This window comes from Camellia sinensis, chromosome 2 (genome assembly GCF_055761805.1).
Source record: "Camellia sinensis isolate YWXY chromosome 2, ASM5576180v1, whole genome shotgun sequence".
In the NCBI taxonomy this organism is placed as follows: Eukaryota; Viridiplantae; Streptophyta; class Magnoliopsida; order Ericales; family Theaceae; genus Camellia; species Camellia sinensis.
The window spans coordinates 149,419,080-149,440,191 of NC_138962.1; the positions used below are offsets into that span (position 1 = coordinate 149,419,080).

At 32.9% G+C, this 21,112-nt stretch overlaps 1 protein-coding gene and 1 long non-coding RNA gene across 2 annotated transcripts; one reads left to right on the top strand and one right to left on the bottom strand.

Annotated features, from left to right (window-relative positions):
- Positions 1–346: 346 nt before the first annotated feature.
- LOC114261337 (uncharacterized) lies at positions 347–3,741 on the bottom strand. The gene is made up of 2 exons (XR_003628925.2): positions 3,087–3,741; positions 347–727 (listed from the first exon to the last, which is right to left on the bottom strand). It is a non-coding gene; the product is annotated as an uncharacterized LOC114261337 (long non-coding RNA).
- A 125-nt stretch (positions 3,742–3,866) lies between these two features.
- Positions 3,867–13,078, top strand: LOC114292498 (large ribosomal subunit protein uL1c). Its single transcript, XM_082915800.1, has 6 exons — positions 3,867–4,175; positions 4,820–5,126; positions 9,156–9,283; positions 10,745–10,828; positions 12,465–12,590; positions 12,709–13,078. The coding sequence occupies exons 2-6, from the start codon at positions 4,991–4,993 to the stop codon at positions 12,847–12,849; spliced, it is 615 nt and encodes a 204-aa protein (XP_082771926.1). The 5' UTR covers positions 3,867–4,175; positions 4,820–4,990; the 3' UTR covers positions 12,850–13,078.
- The last annotated feature ends 8,034 nt before the right edge of the window (positions 13,079–21,112 follow it).

Below are 21,112 nucleotides of genomic sequence, written 5' to 3' on the forward strand. Positions count from 1 at the left end.
TCAAAACTGTGTGAATAAACCTGTGTGAAAAAATGTCTTCAAACCTGTCTTCAAAAACCTGTGTCAAAAATAGATAAATAGAATCTGTGTTGAAAATGTGTCCAAATCTGTCAAGAATGTGTGAACAAATTTTATTCACAATCCATCAACAATATTAGTTCCAAATCTGTCCAAATCTGTCAATAATCTATGTTCAACCAGACAAACAGAATCTATGTTCCAAATCAGTCCAAAATCTGTCCAAATATGTGAAGAAATTGTGTTCATAATATGTGTTCAAACAAACAAACAGTTAACTTTCAAAATTCCAATCAGATAATAAACAATCCACATGATTACATATTCATACTTCTCAATCCATAACTGTAATATATCATAAATCTTCATACATATCATCTTCATAATTAATACAATACCAATTACATCTTCTAAGTTGCATAAAAATTATTACATCTTCATAATTAACATAACACCAATTACAAGCAAGATGAAGATCCCATTAATACAACACGAATTTCTATTTATGTCTCTTTGCAATTTTTGCATCTGTGTGTTTTGGAATTGAAGTTGTTCGCTTTGAAATCGAAGATGTTCGCCCATACTTTGAAGTTGTTCGATGACAGTTGGTGCATTGTTCATTGTTCGCTTTTTTCCGACATTGAGGACAATTTCTATTGCAATATGTCAATTGATCTGATGTACTGCCGTTAACACTTGAAGTTGACATCTGCAAAAATATGAAGCAAAATCTCAATCAGTTAGTGTATTAGTCTTAGGACCTCTTCCTACAGCAATTAGAAATTTGAATAAGTTGACAAACCTGTAAGAAAATTTGGAGAAATTGTTGTTGTAGGGTATTGGCTTATAAGTAACATATTTTTTATTTTTATTTTTGTTCTGATTAGAACATGAAAGACTTCTATGCAAGTGTAAGTAAGCACTGTGACAGCATGGTTTCAATGTATTAGTGGCTTTCATATTTGAGTCATATTCCCTCATTGCTGTGTGCTCCTCATATTCCCTTGTGACATGACTCTTATGTGAAGGAATGATGGAATGACACAACCTTAAACTAACTCTTTACAAGTTCAAGTTATCAAAATTGCCTCATCCTTCTAAAAAGTTCAACCTGAACCTATTTCCAGAAACATGTCTGCTTCATGCTTCTAAAAAGATAAAATTTGATTTCGAGATCCTGTTTGACCCTTATATTTCAACTAGATGCTTCATTCTTTGAATCATCTAAGCTTTTACACATTTCCATTACAGAAAATTTCAGCTAAATTGCACATATGCTTTACTTACTATGTATTATGCAGTTGTTAGTTCCATGTCTTGGGTGCCCTTTTCAATGCTTCCAATTCTTTTTTCTGCAGGTCTCTTAATTCTAACAGTTTCTGCAGGTCTCTTAATTTTAATTATTGAAGTTCGTAAACTTTATCATTGATCTGAATTTTTTAATTAAATTTATTGTTTACAAAACTGCGATGCAAGTGGGGGAGGAGAAGTCATATAGCTTTCGATTCGAAACAGCCAGCTTCTGCTCTATAGGCACTATTAAGTTATGATAGAAAAAATAAAATATACAGGATAAGAAACCACTGCTAATAACATCCATGTACAAGGATAGCATCTTTGGCCAAATCAAAAATTAGATAAGAAACTTCATTTGCTCATAAGTTACACTTGAGGAGGGTGCCTGGAGATACCACTCGAGCTAACAGTTTATCAGTTGATAATGAAATAGAGATGGTGCCAAAGCCTCCAATTTTATACTGATTGGTCATAGAACCTAATAGGGCAAATTACATATACACCCCTCGAGGTTTGGTTAAATTACAGATACCCCCCTGAGGTTTCGGAAATTACATCCCGCCCCCTGAGGTTTGTATTTTCATAACAATTTACCCCCTGAGGTTTATATTTCATAATAAATTACCCCCTAATTTCTTATGCAAATATAGCATTCAGGGGGGAATTCGTAATTTCTCAAACCTCAGGGGGGTATCTGTAATTTAGCCAAACCTCGAGGGGTGTATATGTAATTTGCCCAAACTAATAACAGCAAAAGGTCCCTAATAAAAAAGAACTATTAATATGCATTTGGATGTTAAAAGTTAAACATAAATGAAAATCAAGAAAGGATGGCTTTCCTTCTTTTCCCCCCTTTTTTCTAATGTCAGAAGCTAAGCAAGGTTGGGAGTGGACACTTGCTAATTCCCAATTGAAGAAAATAAAAAATAATACTAATACAGCTAACAAAAGCATGAAAAGAATAATCAAATAGCACTAATACATACAATTTGGCATCATCACTATTACCAAACCAATATCAGATCAACATCATACCTCACATCATTCTCCAACTACTGAGAATGTGCGATTAACTCTTAAGAAACCTTTGAAGAAATGTCAAACAAGCAGCAAGGCAATTGCATTTAGCATAAGAATTTCTGGAAATTCTGGGTACAGTCAGCAATGCATGCTACTACATAGAGCATTGGGTTCCTTGCATTTTGACAAAACCACATAACACAAAGTTCAAGCAGATTACTAAATATAAACTTTTAAAAAAATAGCATTGAATAGACATAAAAACAAAGAAAATTTGAAAAACATAAATAGAGCACAATAAACCAACTGGGTATGCACCAGAAACTAGAAAATAATTACCAACAAAAACAAGTAAGTAGAAAAGGGTTCTCTTATTTTTACATAAGGAAAATCAAGAATGAAGCTAATCTGCTATTTTTACATAAGGAAAATCAATAATGCAAATCCAAGAAAGATTTGGCAGTGGCTTCAAGGATGATTAAACAATTTTATATATTCTCCACCAAATATATATTTTAGATTTTTTAGGCAAATCCAATGTAATGTAAAATTGGGGCAAACCAAAATCAAAATCAAAATCGTCCTAAACAGATGAAATCAAAGTGAAAGACACAAATCAGGGCATATAGATATAGATATATACATAGATATAAATCAGGGCATGAAATCAAAGTCAAAAATCTCAACAAATCAGGGCGTATAGATATAGATACATATATATATATATATAGAGTGAGAGAGAGAGAACTGACCTGCGCAGACAAATCTGTGAAGACGGAGAGTGACTCGGTCGTCGTCGGTTGTCGTGCGTGACTCGCTCGTCGTTCTCGTGAGAAGCTGCGCTCGTCGGGGTTGTAAAAGCTGCGTTCAACCTCAATCGTCGCCGGGGTTGGAGAGCTATGCTCGTCGTCTCACCGCTGTTGAAGAGCTACCCTCGTTGGGAGCTCCTCGACAAAGAGGCACAGCAGAGAAGAGAAGAGAAGGAAGAATAGAGAGAGAGAGTCTTCAAATGTTTTGTGAAAATGAATTTGAAATTTGAAATGAAAAGAGGAAGAAACGGGCGAGTTTGCCTCAGCTTTTCACGTTGGCGGCCACGTCATTAGTGGTGATTTAATGATCAAGTTTTAGAGGTCGGAAGCATTTTTGAAGCAAAAAAGCAAAAGCAATACCATCATCATGATTGAGCCAATAGGGCACTCTGACACAAGCATGATTGAACATGCACCTCTCCCCACACACTCCCCTTTCTCTTTCTAGTTTTTTTTTTCTCTCTCACTATATACACATATATAATCATGAATTTATTTGAAATGTTAATTGATTTTTTAATTTTTTAATTTAAAATTAAAAAATCTTATTTGAAATAAATTTTTAATTTTTATAAAAAAATAATTATAATTATAAATATAATATAATATTTTATCTTATTTATTTAAAATTATCTATTTTATTCTATATAACTATTTTAACTGAGATGACATCCCAAGCGGGGCTTATATATATAAGCACTATTCTATCAGACTCTGCACTGCAACATGTCCAAAGAAAAGCTGTAACCCCCCTTACCCATTTCTCTCCCTTCTTTTGTTGTACCCATTTTTCATTCACTCAGATTCCATTCCATACCCAGAGGAATCAAAGGGTGTGTTTTTTAGAGAGAGAGTGAAGATGGGTGAGAAAGTTGATGAATGGGTTAGAGCTGAGCTTGAGCTTGAGCTTGAAATGCCCAGAGAATCTTCTTCCACCTTTCCCTTTGACTCTACACTCCTTGTTTCAACACCACCACAACCACAGCCACCACAAGCCCTCCTCTCTCCTTGATTCATTTCAGTCCTCTTCTGGTACATCCTTCTCGCTGGATATATCTATATCTATGGATTCATGATCTTGTTTTTGTTTTCTTGATATGAATTGTTATATTTTTTTATTTTTTATTTTTTAGGATTGATTTCAATTTTATCTCCTAAATTAATTTTTATTTTTAAACTATCAATTTTGTGTATGAAGTTTTTAATTTCGTTCATGTAAATGTAATATAAAACAGCGAGACCAAACACAATGAGATCTACTCATTCATTGTAAAATATGTTTGTCTCATTTTGTACGGACTCCTTTATTATTATATAAATCAATAACAGTTAAAATTTAATTTTATTGCAAAAAATAAAATAAAATACACTAATGTTTTTACTATTATTTTGAATAAACTATACTCATATATGATTTAAATTGTTCAAATTATAAAATTATTATTTTACCAATCAAATTAGACTTAAATAATTACTGATTTGTAAAATTGTCTCTGATTAAATCACACGAAAGAACAGCAATGAAAAGAATTTTAGGGAGTAAATAGATAATTTATGGATGAAGTTTAAAAAAAAAAAAAAAAAATTTGTGATAAGGGTTTATAGTGAGATTAGCCATATGTTTTTTTTTTTTATAATTATATTTGGATTAAATGCGATGTGGGTTTGGAACGCAGAGACGAGATCTTACTTCCGGGGAATCGATGTGAACCTCCGGCCGCCTCTACGGCTGTAGAGTGTGAGGAGGAGGTGGGTGTGTCGTCGCCGAACAGCACGGTGTCGAGCGTGAGCGGTAAGAGGAGCGAGAGAGAGGAAAACGACGGCGGCTGCGGCGGAGGAGAGAGGGGATGGGGAACTTCTCACGGTGGCGGAGGAAGCGAGGAGGACGACGGCGGGGAGATGGCGAGGAAGAAGCTGAGGCTATCGAAGGAGCAGGCGGCGGTGCTGGAAGAAACCTTCAAGGAGCACAACACTCTCAATCCTGTAAGTGGCATTCTCGTAATTTTTGGGTTGAATTCAGGGCTTTTTGGGTTGAGTCTGGTGTTTTTTTTAACTATGTGGTATAAAATTAAAAGTCAATAATTATAAAACAAAATTCAAAAGCATCCATCCTTTCTTCTTTATTTTTGTCTAATAAGTTATAAACATAAACGATAGTGAACAATTTGACAGAAATTTCTAAACTAAGGTCAAGTTTGGAAGACTAAATAAGTGTACTTTTTTATTTTTTTTTGTATTATATATAGAAAAAGTAGAGAGAAAATGTTGATTGATGTGACCCAAAAAAGATAAAAATATGAAATAAGTGCACTTTTTTTTATTAGCCAAACTTGGCCTAAATTATAAGGATGGGTGATTATTGAGTATTTTGGGTATACGATCATATATGATATTTCGTAATATTATGATTAATCAAAAATATAAAATATTATGCTTTTGTATTAGATTGAGAAATATAAATAACATGATAAATGATGATCAGGGAAAGAGTATAGAAACGTACCTAACAATTTTCCACATCAAACACCTTAATGTGATTTTTTGTTTTTTGTGTTTTTCAGAAGCAAAAGGTGGCTTTGGCTAAGCAGCTGAAACTGCTGCCAAGCCAAGTAGAAGTGTGGTTTCAAAACAGACGGGCAAGGTGAGATAATTTTATATTAATTGAAGGGTATTATTGGCATATAATTTACAAATATCAAAAAGTGGTTTTTATTTATTGATCTATTTTGTGAATCTAGTTAAAGGTTGAGTAAATTTTGTTATTGGAATTTAATGTCATATTTGTTTTTTTTAGATTACAATTTAATGTCATTTGACTTTAAAAACTTTAACTGAAAGTCTCCAATTCATTCCATACTTGAATTTAATGCACATTAATATTTTTATGATCCCATAATTATGGGTTGATTTTGTATTACTTATAAATTAATTTTTATGATTATAGTTTTTAAATTGTTAGTTTAAAGATTTAAAATAAATTATAAATCTGTTTGGTGCAACGTAATAAAAGAAATTAAATTTGTATGATTAAATAAGTTGTCGCATAACTTTTTTTATTGTCTAAATATTTAAGATATCCTAAAAAATTATAAATATGAGGCTCTATTGTTGATATGTATTTTAGAGTTTTAAATAAATTTAAAAAGTTACAAATTATTATTAACGTAAGTGATCTAATATCTTGGTATAACAGTCCATTAATCATATATGTCTAGAAAATGAGTAAAGCTATATATGCTTGAAAACATAGGGAAAAAATAAAAATAAATAATAGTAATAGTAATAATAATAACAATAATGCTATGTGCATGATAAGTGGTATAGAAAAATCAATGTGTGGTTTAGATTAACTATAAATGTGGTGGGAATCACATATTGATTTTTACATGCACACTTTTGTAATTTTTTTTACCGTAGTAATTTTTTAGTTCTCTAAAATTCTTTATGAGAAAATAAGAAACATGCTAAATAGATTTGTACATTTTAAAAGTATTCTAATTTTAAATAATAAAAAAAAAAAAAATGAATTGGGAAAGGTTTGTGTACTTTAAGGCTTTGTTTGAGAACAAGCTATTTTACTAATTTTTTTTATTTTTTATGAAAAAATGTACAAAAAAGTAGAGAGAGTAATGTGATAATTTATAGTAACTTTTTGACTAAAATATGTAGTTTCCAAACGAGACCTAATTCCTCATCATCTAAATTTCAAAAAATTCGAAACTCAAGTTAAAATTTGTTGTTAAATTGGAAAGGAAAAAGAAGATTAATGATTTGTGCCTCGAATTTTCTTCCCCCGAATGCCCCTAATGCCCAAAACGACGTCGTTTTGGGCATTATTATTATTTTTTCTTCTTCTTCTTCCATTTTCAGTCTGAACCAGAGAGGGAGAGTGAGAGAAAGAGAAAGAGAGAGAGAGAGAGGAGAGAGAAGAGAGGTCGCCGGTCGTCGGCCCAGCCCCGGTCTCGTACAGCAGCTCCGACGTCGCAGCCAATAGGTTATTAACTTTTTCTGGATTTTCTTTGAACACTATCCCATTTCACCAAATTATCAAGTTCATAATTCTTTCCAATGTTTTGATATCTATCAAGGGAAAAAGAGGACACTTTAGGAAGGCCTTGGTCGATTATTGGCTAGGAATATAGTTACTAGAATTGAACCTAAAAATTTTTATGCTTTGTGACTTCCTGCCACAAAGGAAGCCTTCTACCCCTTTGGTATCTACTAGAGTAGGATAAAGCATGGCGATGTTTCCACCATGTCAACGTCTCAATCTTGCAAGGCCCCATACAAGTGGGCCAAACCACTGTACCATCTACTCCACTAACATTGCCAAGTACCATGGCTTCCATGTATGGTGTGATTTTGAAGATATTTGGAACTCTTAGTCTGTGGAGCTTTCTACCATACAATAGTCATCATGAAATCCCATCGTTGCAAATTTCCTACTGGAAAGTAAATATGTTTGGAGAATTCTTCTCAGCCATTCCTTTAGTTCTTCCATAATTTCACCCCAAAAGACTTGTACAAATTTTATTAGCCCTCACAGTATGATCCTTATTCTACACCACCCTTATCTTCCTCAACATCTCCCTAGCCATTTTTCTAAAAAGCTTTGTTCAAAAACCTCTGTTTCCTAAGTCCCAATCCTTCATCGTTTAAAGGAAGACATGCTAAATCTTAATAAGTCACTAATACTTGAATTCATTCTCAATACAACGTGAGTAGTGATGTAGGAAGAAGAAAAATGAAGAAGGACACAAGAATAAACCTGGGATTAGGGATGTGCAATTTACCCACCAATCCACCAATCCAGCCCAACCCGCTACCTGCAGTTTGAGAAAGGTTATTCTCTTGAAAGTATCAGTATTGACATGTTGGATAGGGATAGAGCTCATCTATTGCAGTACCTATGCAGCTATGCTACTTAAAAACATTATTTATTTAGCCTCCATTGGATACTAACCCTTAAGGGAGTTGTGTCTCTAGACTCTCTCTCACTACTTCAATTACTAGGTCACAGTTTTGTTATGGCATTACAAAACTAGTTATCAAGGACAAAAGGACCATGACAAACATACATACTATTGGTATTAAGCTCCTGAAGGGTTTCTGTGAATGGTGTAATTATCTTGATTACGTTAGATTTACACTAGGTTCATTGAAAAAGTGTTGTAGGTGTAAAAACGATGAGGAAAAAACATCGACCATTTAATCTTACATTGGCATGTTGGTGGCAGTGATGATGCCAAGAATCTGCTATAGAGTTGATTGGGTGCTGGCAGAGGGGTTGCCGAAGACGGAATATGAGGTTGTGGTAGTTAGCTCCTTCATGTCTTATGGGGTGCTTGTGGAGTGAGAGACGAGAATTTTAAGGGTGATGAGGCATTGATTCATGAGAGTAATTTGGGCAGTTTTATTGTCTTTTGGTCTAAAGAGTTCTTTCCACCTTTGTTGGATTCTTGTCTTGAATTTTTGGGCAAATGTGTCTATTTGTAAATTATATTGGTTTTATATCTTTTGGATTCTTGTAGATTTATTTTTTGGTGCTTTTGTATACCTCATTTGCACATGGGATGCCTCCACATTTTTGTTTCTATTTTGTTAATCTTTGCTTTTTAATAGTCTTAACTATTCTGTTTATGTGTTCATAAAACAGAAATTATGAACCAGTTTGATTTTAAGCTGATCATTCTGTTACTTTTTAGGTGGTAATCATATTCCTTTTCTATTTGTAATTGAGCCCCTTTTATCTGTTACAAATATTTTGCACTTGTGTCCTTGCTATGCTCCAACGTTGATTAAATGTTTACCATTGTGTTATGCCATGTTTCCCACACATATCAAAATGCGGCCACATAGCCTGTAGCTTCTCTAAGGGTGCTACATACAAGCAAATTATCATAGCCTCATGAATTTGAGAATGAGATAATGTTACACTCATTTTTTATTTTTCATACCTTCTTAAAGTCTGTTGTATTACTTGGCTCAATGTACATAGCTGAATATCTTCAGGTGAGAAGTTCGATGAAGCTAAAAATGCCGGAGCTGATCTGGTTGGTGGAGAGGAGTTGATAGGTCAGATAAAAGGAGGATTCATGGAATTTGATAAATTAATTGCTACTCCAGATATGATGCCCAAGGTCTGTTTTGTTTGATCAATATAGACTGCGTCTGGTTTATTTATTTTTATGTGGATGTCAATAGAATCTCCGTTCTCCTATTTAGACAAATAGTTTAGGATAAATTCTGAGCAGAAAAATTTGAATTTAAGTTTGGAGATTTCTCATTAGATGAAAAATCATCATCAACTTGGTTATAACATGTCCAGCAAAAGTATTCATATAGATTGCGAGATTTGTGCATTACCTACCTATGATCAAAGTTTTGTACTTATTCTATTTTCTACCTTTTTTTTCCTCTCTTTCTGCAGCTGTGCTTTCAGATACCAAATTTAGGATATGATTTGAGATCATTGTCATGAAAAGGTTTAGGCAATCTTAAAATAGTAATGCTAGGGATACTAAAATTTCTACCAAATATCTCACATGGATATCAGTCCCCCATGAGTGTGGGGTCCACACGCATGTGAAACATTTAGTAAAATATTTGGTAGAAATTTTGGGGCCTCTAGCAATTTCCATCTTAAAAACTTAGGCAAAATCACTATTTGTTAGCTGATTTTTTGTTTCAAAGGGCAAAAATGTAATTGAGGTGTGTCATAAACCTTTTCAGATTAAAATTCAAGCCAAACAGAAACTATGTGGATGTGATGAAGATTCTTATGCCTCAATGAAAAGGACTTAAACAGTCAACATGTCCCAACTTAAAGGAAATTAAAATTTGAGGTAGAGCGACAGAGAAAGTTGTAATTACTGAAGGAAAGAATTGCAAAGCAGTTGGATCAAAAGAGGAATGTTGGATTTGGCTTTACTTAGAATAGTAGGATTTATTCTTAATTAATTTGGTCCTTTCCTCTAGGTAAAAATAGGGAAATTTAGTCAAAACTCCTCCATTGGACCCTTGTTTGGTGAAAGGGACAGCCCAATTTATTTTTCTTCATAAACCTCTTAAGGAGAAAATACATAATTGAGTAAGGACAAAGTAAAATTTCTTTTTTTTTTGGACAATATTGCCAAAGCAACATGTTACTGTGAACCAGAGTAACATATTACTGTCAAATAAAGTAATATGTTACTATCAAATAGAGTAACATGTTACTGTGAGACAGGGTAACATGTTACTGTTACTGTTTACATCAATTTCAACAGTAATAAATTTTTTTTTAAAGAATTTCATAGTAAATATCGATCTTATTTGATAGATCTTGATGAGAGAATTCTAAAAATATTAATTTTATTAAAAACTGACATCTACATCAAAAGTTATATTATTTTAAAGTTTAATATTTTGATAATAGTGATATTTGTTGGACTTTTCAAGAAAAACTTTTTGTGCTGGTCCTTAATGCATTAAAATTTTATTATGATGGGGTTTTGACCAAATCCCCTGTAAAAATATATATGCATGAATTAATGTGTTTGTATTGTCTAGAGATCATATTTCATATGCCTGACTTTATTTACATTTTCCTGTCCCATCAGGTTGCCCAACTAGGAAAGATTTTGGGTCCTCGTGGACTCATGCCAAATCCAAAAGCTGGTACTGTTACAACTAATTTACCTCAGGTACAATCTTTTTGTTTCATATATACAAATTTGGTATGTATGCATGTATGTCTACATTTACGTTCTAGTGGATATGTTTCCTGATGCCAGACTTCTGAGGTGAGATATTTTGTGTTAAATTTTCATTCATTAATGGTATAGCTTCTGTAAGTTGTGTTTCACCTACAATTACAAATGAGACTATGAGGAAAAGCGATTTGTGAGAGAAGAAAAAAAAATGTAGAAATGACTAAATATTATCGTGATCTTTGTATCATTGAAATTATTTTAACCACTGCCAAGCTGCTCTACAAAGGTGGGTTATTTTAACCACCTTGCCCTGTTTTTAGGGCTGCAATGAAAGTTCAGTTCTTGCTATTGGCATTACTTGGCATGGCATAGGTGTGTAATTCGAAGGAAGATTCCTTGTAGAAGGCAAGAGAAGACTCTCAGTTCTTGCTATACCTTGTTTGGAGGTCTTGTTTGGTTGGGTGAGTAAAAGGGAGAACCCGTTAACACTATCAGTTTTATTTTTTGTTCTGGTCTGTGTGTTTTCTTCTTCTTGTTGATACTGGAGACACTTTGCCTTCGTGTAAATGATAGTACTAGGGGTGAGCAACGGTTTATCCGAACCGCTCAAACCGCTCAATCCGTCCAACCCGCATATAAATGGGCGGTTTCGCAAACATAATGCGGGCGGATGCGGTTTGAAATATGACAAATTTGCGGGTTGCGGGCGGGTCGCGGTTTAAACCCGCAACCCGCAAAAACCGCCCGCACTTTAATTATTATTATTATTATTATTATTATTATTATTATTATTATTATTTTATTTTTTTTATATACCAACTTTGTAACTTTTACAGGAGTACCATTATATTCTCTATGACACTAGGATCCTTATTTTTAAGTATTTCTCAATTTTCTTAATGCCGTAGAGTTATCAAGTCCTAAACTTGGTTTCTTATATGATTTTTATTGGTGATTCATCCACTTTTTCCTAATAAAATTTTCCTTCTAATGGTCGATGGAACTTATAGTTTGATTATTGATTACTGAACTGACAATTCTAATTGAGTACAACCTTTAATGCATTGATATACATTTTTTTCATGGCAAAAATGTTAGTGTAGGGTCTCTTTGTTTTGGGTACTTTCATTTAATGCATTGATATTCAATTTTTATTTGTAAACTCATCAAAAAATTGTTATCACAAATATATAAAATGAATCTGATGCCTAAATTCGCTGGGAAAAAAAAACTCGAAAATTAATTTTTAAAGAAAAAAGTGTAAACCGCAAACCGCCCGCAACCGCCCGCACATTTGCAAACCCTATCCGCACAAACCGCAAACCGCACTGCGGGCGGTTGCGGGTTGACTTTTTCCCAAACCGCATAGATGCGGGCGGGTCAAAACCGAACCGCAAACCGCACAAAACCGATCCGCGAACACCCCTAGATAGTACACATATTTTAGACAGTGAATGCAAGATTTGTGCCCCTTAGAGGCCAACTAAATACAATTTACTTATCATTATAAAAAATAAATAAATAAAGGTCATCATCACGCTGTGCTATCAACAATATATGAGTTCTCTGATGGCCTGCACCCTTAAATTTACTGAAATGAAATGAATTCAGGTTGCATTTGTTTCAGGCCATAGAGGAATTCAAGAAGGGCAAAGTTGAATACAGAGCAGATAAAACTGGGATCGTTCACTTACTCTTTGGAAAGTCAGATTTTTCTGAGGAAGATCTTCTTGTGAACTTGCTTGCTGCAGTAGTATGCTCTCTCTCTCTCTCTCTCTCTCTCTCTCTCTCTCATGTTTTGCGCTGTCTGAATTATATGTACTCAATTTCTGAATTCTATTTCCTTTTTATTTCTTTAATTAATATGACAGAAATCAGTAGAAACAAACAAGCCATCTGGTGCAAAAGGAGTATACTGGAAAAGTGCACATATATGCTCATCAATGGGGCCTTCCATTCGGCTAAATATAAGGGAAATGCTTGATTTCAAGCCTGCGACTTTGAATGTTTAAGGAAATCTAAATACACATGTAAATTATATCTTCTAAACTATTCAGGTAGCTTCTTGGTTTCCTCTACAGAGACTTGTGAATGTTTGAAAAGGGTAGGACACAAGCTGAGTTGAATATGATAGGGAGGTATTCTGATTCATGTTTGCATTTACAAAGAGCATTGCATTGGCTTCTGTATGGCAGTTGTATCAAAGTCTTGTATTGGTATCACAAACTTTTTTTTACTTTATTTTGTTTTATTTGTACGCTAGTAATAAGGTAGATTACAACGAATGAGCTATGGTCGCTCAATCGATTCGGACCTTGAACCTCTAACCTTCTTACTGTCTCAATGGACAATTACATTGACTACTGAGCCAACTGTCCTATTCATGTTAGTATCATGATCAATTTTGGTCGCTCTATTGATTCGGACCTTCAATCTCTGACTTTCTCAGTGTCCCAATGGACAGTTACATGGACTATTGAGTCAACTGTCCTATTCATGTTAGTATCATGATCAATTTTAGTAGATTTTGGCAACCCAATCATTGAAATTTTCACCTCAAGTTTAAGCTGCCTTTAAAACTTACAAACAGGAAAACATGTTTTAAAACTATGTAGCTATATATTATCTATAGTATTGTATAATGCATACACTTGAGTTGGTGTAGTTTCGTCACGTTTTATGATTTTTTTCAAAATATCCCACAACATGATGACTTCCAAGAGATCTATACTGCTTCAATTCTCTCAGATGTAAGTTGCTTTAGATAATTGTCATAGTTATTTTAAATTTTACATGTGTTAGGTACAAACGTGATGCATTTGTAATTTTATATTTAAATTTGTGGATGATTTGGTGATAAATGAGTGGTTTGGTAAATGAGAACACTGTTTAGTGACAGTTTGATAAATGAGAAAAATCATTTAGCAAGTTATTAGAAGGGTAATTCTATTTGCATAACAATTTTATTTCATTACACAATTATTCTAAGGGTAAAATTCATTTTATTCCTTGTGGTTTCGCCTTAGGTCATTTTATCCTTTTATAGTTCAAATATAGCTAGACAACCTTCTTATGATTTTGGAATAAGGTTCAAAGTCAACTCTATTAATAAACATTGGCAAAATTTTCGAAATACTTTTGTGTCATATTCTTTTCCTCCTCTCTAATATATATGTAAGTTTCTATTTTAAACATCTTAATTTAGAGAAAATTAGTGATAAATTCATGTGCCCTCAAAAGCACTTGGGCCAAACCTATTACAACAAGGCCAACTCAAATAAGGCACTGAGATGGGCCGAACTACATGGTCCAAGTCCATCAACAGAACTGACGTCCATATGGTCCAGCCCATCTGCACAAACAACTTTGTGGAAGGCTGAACAAGGTTTGGCTGAAGAACTAAACAGACCAAGCTGAGGCCTCCATACGTAGGCATTGAAGCTGTGAGCACACACATGTGAAAAGTGCCACCTCAGTTGGTCCCCCCTCCACGGAAACTGTTAGGAGAAAGAATGTGCACTTGATGATGACTGCTCAGGTGGGCATGTGCATCCATGGATAACCAACTTGTAGTTCCCCACCTTGAGCTATGATAGAGAGGGCCTTGAGGCACCCAAGCTCCCTCACCCTCACCTTGGAAAGCAAATCAAGTCATCTATATAAACAACACTTCCATCTCATTGCAAAGTAAGTTATCTTGAGTCCTCTCACATACATACACTCTCTCTCTCTCTCTACATGTAGAGACTTCTTCTCCGACTCCTAACTTCCACGCCGGAGGGTTTTTCGAGCCAACCCCAGCCGAGCTGCTCTTGTGGTTCTCTTATTTTTCAGGCCCTCAATTCCTGCATAGTCTGACACAATCACAGAGCCCCGATTCATTTATCTAGTGCAAAAATCCAACGCCGCACACCTTTTAAATTTATATTCCTAAATATTTTCAAATAGTAGAGAATTTATAATACAAAATCATATTAATATTTTAGTATCTTTGATTTGATTTGATTTTTTTCTAAATTAGGAGTCTTCAAAATGCTTGGTCTTCATTTAAATTAGGGAATTGTCGCCAAACCAATTATGAGAGCTCTAGGAGTTTCAAAACTCCAAATCAATGAAGTTGTTTTTTGGTTATTTTTTAAAAAGAGAAAAACATTAATTGGCTACTAAAAATTGAAATTTAAAATTTAAAATTTAAAATTCAAATCATAGTCAACAAAGCACTCAATGAATATTCATCTATGATTTAAGGATTCAAATTTCAAAATTTGCAACGCAACAAAATACACGTGATTAAAGGAATTACTTTTCATAATACAAAAACAATACTATATATATAACCTCTTTTTCAGCATGAATTAATTTTTTATTTTAAAATTATTTATAAGAAAAATGCTATTGGCTAACTCATCATATTAATTATTTAAAATTAAATACCATGAGGATTCAAATTTCAAAATTTGCTACGTAACAAAATACACATGATTAAAGGAATTACTTTCTATAATACAAAAACAATACTATATATATAACCTCTTTTTCAGCAGGAAATTATTTATAAGGAAAACACTATTGACTAACTCATCATATTAATTACTTAAAATTAAATATTATACCATGATTTGTGAAATTTAAAAAGGAAACATAAACTTTCTACCTCATGCTCTTTGTACCTAACCTTCCTTCCATGTCATATTTTGTTCAATTTCAAAATCTTACGACATTATAAATTCAACACAGCCATCTTAACCCTTATAAACATTACAATTCCTCCACAAGCTATTTACTATTATTTCTCACTTTATACCTACACGACAAGAACAGATCATAGCGAAGGGAAAACAACACTTTGGAGAGCAAAACTGTGAAAGGTGATTACTAAAGAATTTAGAGGAAATATCATTTTACTTCTTAAACTTTTACGCGTTTTTTAATTTGATCTTCAGATTTCGATTAATATCAATTTTACACCTGCACATTCAAAATTTTGATCATGGACATAATGTGCTGACATGGTACCAAAATTCATTTGGAATTTCATTTTACCCCACAAACTATACCTTAAAAATCAATTTGCCCCTCAAATATAAAAAAATTAAATTTAAATATTTAATGAATAATTTCTTATCTCAATAATGAAAAAAATTAAATTTTAAATAATATATACTTTGCAAAAAAAACAATAAAAACTATAAAAATCCTTATTTAGAATTATCTTAAGACTGTGAAGTATGAATAATTCGACAAACATGTACCCGTACCGTGTATTTATGCATACATATCGGGTACACAAAATACTCAAAAATTTTCTTCTTAATTTTTGGCGTACCCAGACATATCTAGTATAATTAAACGGTGTCGTATCTCAGTCGAAACAATATTTTCGTCTACTACAAAGATAAAATCCATTTTACTAGACTTCTTTTTCATTTTTAGTTTTTTACTTAGCATGATTTCACAATTAAGGTATCGTTTATAAATTATTTAATATAATGACATTTAATTGTGGTTTATCGTATACTTGTACTTTTGGATAAACGTAAATTGTTTGTTGGATTTAACAAATTAAACAATTTAATCAATTTTTGTATTATTTCAAATTAAAAATAAATATTTTTTTACAAACGTATTAACTTGTACTCGTACCCGTACCCTACTTTTTTTTTTCTTTTTTAGATTTTATCGTGACGACATACCCATATCATACCAATATCAGTTTTTATACCCGTACCTATGTTTCATAGGTCTCAAATTATCTAGAGTCGATCTTGGAGAAACTTATTGAGCCAAAAATTTATTGGCTACTCTATGTGTTCGCGCAATGGTAACTAATTTATTACCCAAATTAATTTCAATAGAATTGATCGACTAATAGTAATTTCAAAATTAAGTGAGAAAAAAATTTCAAAATTCGGCAAGTAGTTGGTACAGGTACGACATATTTGTCGAAATAACCATACTTCATAATTTCAAGATAATCCTAAATGAGGATTTTTATATTTTTGATTATTTTTTTGCAAAGTATATATTATTTAAAATTTAATTTTTTTTATATTTGGGGGACAAATTGATTTTTAAGGTATAGTTTGGGAGGTAAAATGAAATTCCAAATGAATTTTAGTGCCACGTAAGACATTTTGTCTAATTGTAGACGGAATATAACGACAGAAACCAAATTGATCAAAATTTTGAATGTAAAATTAATATTAATCGAAGTATGAGGATCAAATTAAAAAACTCGTAAAAGTTTGGAGTGCAAAAGATATTTCCTCAAGAATTTATCATCTTCTTCTATTTTAGCTTTTCTCTTGGTATAATTTGACGCCTACTCAATCTCTCACCCCATTATAAACTTTATTTTACTATTTTCAACAATGGCAATGTGTGAACTGGTTGAAAAATCAATTTGTGAGCAGTGAATGGATGCATGTAATTAAGCATTCAGCTTTTATACTTTTTTTCTTTATTTGATTAAATTTTCTATTCAATTTTTTTTTTTTTTTTTTTTTTTTTTTCATATGGATTGTATGAATTCCAATATGAGAGCAATGAATGGAGGTATGTAACTAAGCATTCAACTTTTAAACTTTTTTCTATTTGTTTGTTTTTAATTTTATTAATTTCTTTAGGGGTTGTATGAATTATAATATGAGAACAGTGAATGAATATATGTAATTAAGTGTTCAACTTTTAAATTTTTTTGATTTATTTGTTTTAATTTTCCATTCATTTTGTTTAATGGTTGTATGAATTCTAATACGTAGCGTTTAACTTTTAAATTTTTTTGATTTATTTTTTTTGATTTGCTATTCAATTTTGTTTTATTTTTTCATATATTCTTAAGAGTCTTTTTCTAATTTTTAAAATTAAAAAAATACTGTATTTTTCAACTCCCGCCCACTTTTCTTTTTTGGACTTTTTGAATTAAAAAAAACCCTAACTATCACGGTTGCCCATCCTTTTTTTTTTTTTTAAGAAAAATACTTTAGAGTTTTAATTTTTGAGTTCTAAAATCAATTCTAATGATGTAATATTTTAATATTTTTTTATTTTTTTATCATATCATTAATATTTTATTAGAGCACTCAAATTAATGCTCACAATCATTGTTGTTTTTTTAATCACCACAGCCGCCTCTCTCTCATGCTTTGCCTTTGAGTCCCCTTTCTTCAATGATTGCTTTTGTCTCATGCAAGATCCAACAGTAAGCAACCGTAATGTATGAATTATGGCCCTGTTTGGTACAGTTTAATTTCAGCTTATTTCAGTTTTCAGCTTAATTTAAGCTATTTTGATGTGTTTGGTTTAGCTTATAGCTTATAGCTTATAGCTTTGTGGAAGTCAGAAAACAGCTTATTCTTTGAGTGGGGCAGGAGATGCTTTAAGAATAAGCTGGAAATCAGCTTAAGCTGAAAGTTATAAGCTATAAGCTGTTTAGGCATAAGCTATAAGCACTTTCCCACAGCTCTACCAAACAGGGCCTATAGCAATTGCTTTTGTTCGAATTGTCATCTACTTTTACTGCTTTTTTAGCCAATTTATTCTATTTTTTACATACATCTTCATTATATGCGTCTATCCGAGGATGGTCGATGCCAGACAGACCGAGTGACCGGCGCCCGGAAAGGCGTGGTCAGCCGAGGTAGTTGATTGACCGGCAGGAAGGCCGACCAAAGGAGGTACCCGGGTTAGGCTTTGCCGGGATGCCGCCTAGCCCGGTCCTCCATGTGTTTGTCCGGTTAGGCGCATGGGTATGAAGCATGGCATGGCCGTGGTAGAGCAGCTCGGCTGCCGAGCTCCAGCTGTGAAGTCAGGCAGTTGAGATTAGGTGATGTTCAGCAAGGTCTATGCTGACAGATGGGATAGCAGAGCCACGTGTCAGGAGATGACTGGGAGTGGGTAAGGGGCTCAGAAGGTATATAGGCATGTCTGCGCCCCCCATACGCGACACACGAACACATCTGTAAGGATTTCTTACACTCAAACACTCTCTCCCCTCTCTCTATTCCCTCTAAGGTGTGTGCTAATTTGACCGTCGGAGGGTGTTTCCGGCCACACACCGCCGGGTAGCTCACCGTTATTTGCTCGCAGGTGATCGGACATCGACGGAGCTCGGAAGAAAGGAATACGGGCACTGATTGAGGCCTCGAAATTTTGCCTCGAAATTGCCTCGAATGCAAATTTTTTTTTTTTTTTTTTTTGTTTGTTTTTTCTGGGCTAAATCATTGCAGAAAAAAATAAATAATAATAATAATAATAATAATAAGCAAAGCATCAACCCAGCAAAAAAAAAAAAAAAAAAAAAAAGCAAATTCGAGGCAAATTTGAGCCAAAAAATTTGAGGCCTCAATCATTTTGTTGTAATTATTCGACAATGCTAGGTAGCTCAAAATTTTGTGGCTCAAATGGCTCAAATCTGTCAAAACGACGTCGTTTTGACAGATTTTGAGTGTAAAACGACGTCGTTTTGACAGATTTGAGCCATTTGAGCCACAAAATTTTGAGCTACCAAACATTTTCCATAATTATTTGTATAAAACATCAAGTTTCTTATTATGGGTGTTGAATATTTAGTAACTTCTACTTTTACCAATCTTTAAATGAACATTTATACATCACATTTGGATCCGAGCGTCATGTAAAAAAATGCAATCTCTTATTTAGGTGAAAAAAGAAAATAAATAATTGTATTTTGTAACTATCATATTTGGATGAATGAGAAAGTAAAGCATGTGAGAGGGAGATATTAGTGGTTTTTTTTTTTTGGAGGGATATTCTTCATATTATAAATATCTTATAATCAATCAAGTTATTTCTTATTTTTTGCTTGAAAAAAATTATGATGTAATGACTAACTTTTAAAATGTCGTACTTGCAGTAGGTTTTGTTAATTCTAGGATAAATTACACTTTGCACTTCTACACTTTGTACCAAATCTTATTTTGGCCCCTACACATGAAGTTATGACAATCAACCCTTGCACTTTTGATCAAATCTCACTTTAATCTCTACACATGAAATTGTGACGGTCAACCCCCTGCACTTTCACTCAAATCCCACTTTGGTCCCTACATAAATGTCAATGTTCCTCTTCTGTTATTTCATTTTTAAATCTTTAACAAAATCCAGTCATGTGACAAAAATGTAACTACGAAATGAGGGTAAGAGAGGAAAATCATCCATGTTTCCCATCAATACACTTTGTCTTACATGATAAGCATACGAGAGTTATATAATATATGTTTGCATGGTAAAAATTGGGACGAAAAGGCAAGAAAATAGAGCTTTTGAAATAAAATAAAAAATGCGACAAAAAAACCAAAGGGAAAGAAAGATGAATAGACAGAAGGGTGTGTTATCGTGAAAATAGAGTTTTGTGATTCCAATTTATGTAAAACTCTAGTTCATCTTCTTAATTATTTACAATCTGCGTTTTGTTTTAACCTAATACAGTCATATTTTGATGTCAATTTTGGGATAAAGTATGTATTGGTGGAAAATGTAGATGATTTTCCTTTCTTATCCTCATGTCATAGTCATATTCTTATCACATGACTACATTCTGTTAAAGATTTAAATAAGTGAATAACAAAATGGGGACATTGACACTTGTATAGGGACCAAAGTAAGATTTTACCAAAAATACTGGGGGTTAACTGTCACAATTTCATGTGTAGGGACTAAAGTGGGATTGGACCAGAAGTGCAGGAGGTTGACTGTCTTGATTGCATGTGTAGAGACCAAAATGAAATTTGGCGCAAAGTGCAGGAGTGCAAAGTGTAATTTACCCTTAATTCTATTTTATCAACAGGAAGATCTAATTTGTAGCTGGAACAGAGGTAGTATTGTACTCTCACTCTCACTTCTATGTATATATAGATACATATGCTTATGTATGTGTTTTTCTTCTATGTTTATACTGCTATTTTTTGATTGGATATATTCATGTCATTATTTTTACAATTTAAAAAAATAATAAACTATTCAACTGCATGATTAAAAATATAATAAACTATTCAACTATTTAAAAATAATAAACCATTCATTAATCGCCATTAATGTGTCATGAATTTCACTACCTGTGTGAATAGTTGGCAGTACATACCATTTATGTTATAAAGTCACAATATAGATATAAATTATTTGTATTGTGAAATGAGTTTGATTTATGCTTTTGGATTTGGACTTTGAAAAATTATTTTGCTTCGTTGATTTTGTTTCTCTATAATTAATTTGTTGTTTTTATAAACTTATTCAGTCAAGTAATAGATTATTTGA